At 40.2% G+C, this 1,205-nt stretch overlaps 1 protein-coding gene across 1 annotated transcript; it reads left to right on the forward strand.

The window, feature by feature from the left end:
* The first annotated feature begins 46 nt into the window (after positions 1-46).
* LOC109593395 (uncharacterized) lies at positions 47-1,199 on the forward strand. The gene is made up of 2 exons (XM_020008491.1): positions 47-711; positions 774-1,199. Exons 1-2 carry the CDS (start codon positions 259-261, stop codon positions 936-938), a joined length of 618 nt encoding a protein of 205 aa, XP_019864050.1. The 5' UTR covers positions 47-258; the 3' UTR covers positions 939-1,199.
* Positions 1,200-1,205: the final 6 nt, after the last annotated feature.

The raw sequence follows: 1,205 nt of genomic DNA on the forward strand, positions 1-1,205 counted from the left end.
TGAAAGAAATAAATAGAAACTGTGACCCAGTGACAATCTAGTCTCGCGTAGCCAGACCCATCCCCCTTTTTGATAATTGGACGGCGGGGGAAGGGTCTGGTGGAATGAGCAATGCCCACTCATTTTTGTTGCCACCAGACTTCCGGTGGCCCGACCAGAACCACGTGTTTTATTTATAGCATGCGTCATTATTCATCATCACTTAGACAAGAGCTAGAGCTGCTTGAGACTGTGGAGAAGTGCTATCGCTAGCTCGCTATGAGTTGCTTGTTTTGTAAGGCCGATGTGAAGAAAGGTGCAGGTAAAAAGAAAAGAAAACTCATCTTTGGGAAGAAGTCTGAGCATGTCTTAAGCATCCTTGATAGCCTGTGCTTATTTTATTATAATAGAAAGTTCTCTGATGCACAGCCAGTGAATCACGACGAGCGGCTTTGGGTCTGTCACAGGTGCATAGGAACTATAATGGATTTACCAGTACTTTTACAAAGAGTTGCTGATCTGAAGAATAATATCCTTTGCTTTGTAAAGAACAGTGGGCTACTACCAGAAGCTCGAGCAGAAGCTGCATCACTAATTCCACCTGCTGAATCTGATGATGTTGCCGCTTCAAGTGAGAATGAAGAATCCAGTCCAACAACACCCGCAGCAAGTGCTAAAGACAGCTCAGTTTTAGGCAAGAGAAAGAGATCAGATGGTTCTGTTGGAGTTGCTGTAAGCCACCATTTGTTAATACTAGTTTATATTCATAATTTATGCATCTTATCACATGATAGGTGGACATTGATTTTCCATCAAGCAAAAAAAGGATTCAGGTCAAATCACCATGGTCAAGTTTGAATGTGAGAAGGATACTCAACAAAAGTTATAATTCTCTTTCATCATCAATTGCTACATCAGATCGGACACAAAATGAAACTATAGCTTCACTTAGTTATTAGAAAGGAAATGAAAGATATTTGTTCCCTGGACCAAGCTTCAATTTTAATGGATGACGTGGAAGCCTTAAGGCATTTCAGCTGGGAGAGTATTTGGCTAGAGTTGAAGAGATATGTACCAACAATAGTCAAAGTTTTAGTTGGCATTCTATCAGATAGCAAAGAAGCACACAAGATCATTTCCTTGATTGTTTGCATGTTACTTAAAAACAGGTTTTCAAAAATGTCCCTATTGCAACGTGCCATTTCAATAATGCTATATGCTAATGG

Source organism: Amphimedon queenslandica, unplaced genomic scaffold (assembly GCF_000090795.2).
Source record: "Amphimedon queenslandica unplaced genomic scaffold, v1.1 AMPQUscaffold_1709_Cont26284, whole genome shotgun sequence".
In the NCBI taxonomy this organism is placed as follows: Eukaryota; Metazoa; Porifera; class Demospongiae; order Haplosclerida; family Niphatidae; genus Amphimedon; species Amphimedon queenslandica.

Excerpts from the sequence above, each read along its gene's own strand:
- LOC109593395 (XM_020008491.1), top strand. The coding sequence starts at position 259 with ATGAGTTGCTTGTTTTGTAAGGCCGATGTGAAGAAAGGTGCAGGTAAA. Across the intron at positions 712-773 it reads ATGGTTCTGTTGGAGTTGCT|GTGGACATTGATTTTCCATC; the intron begins GTAAGCCACCAT and ends ATCACATGATAG.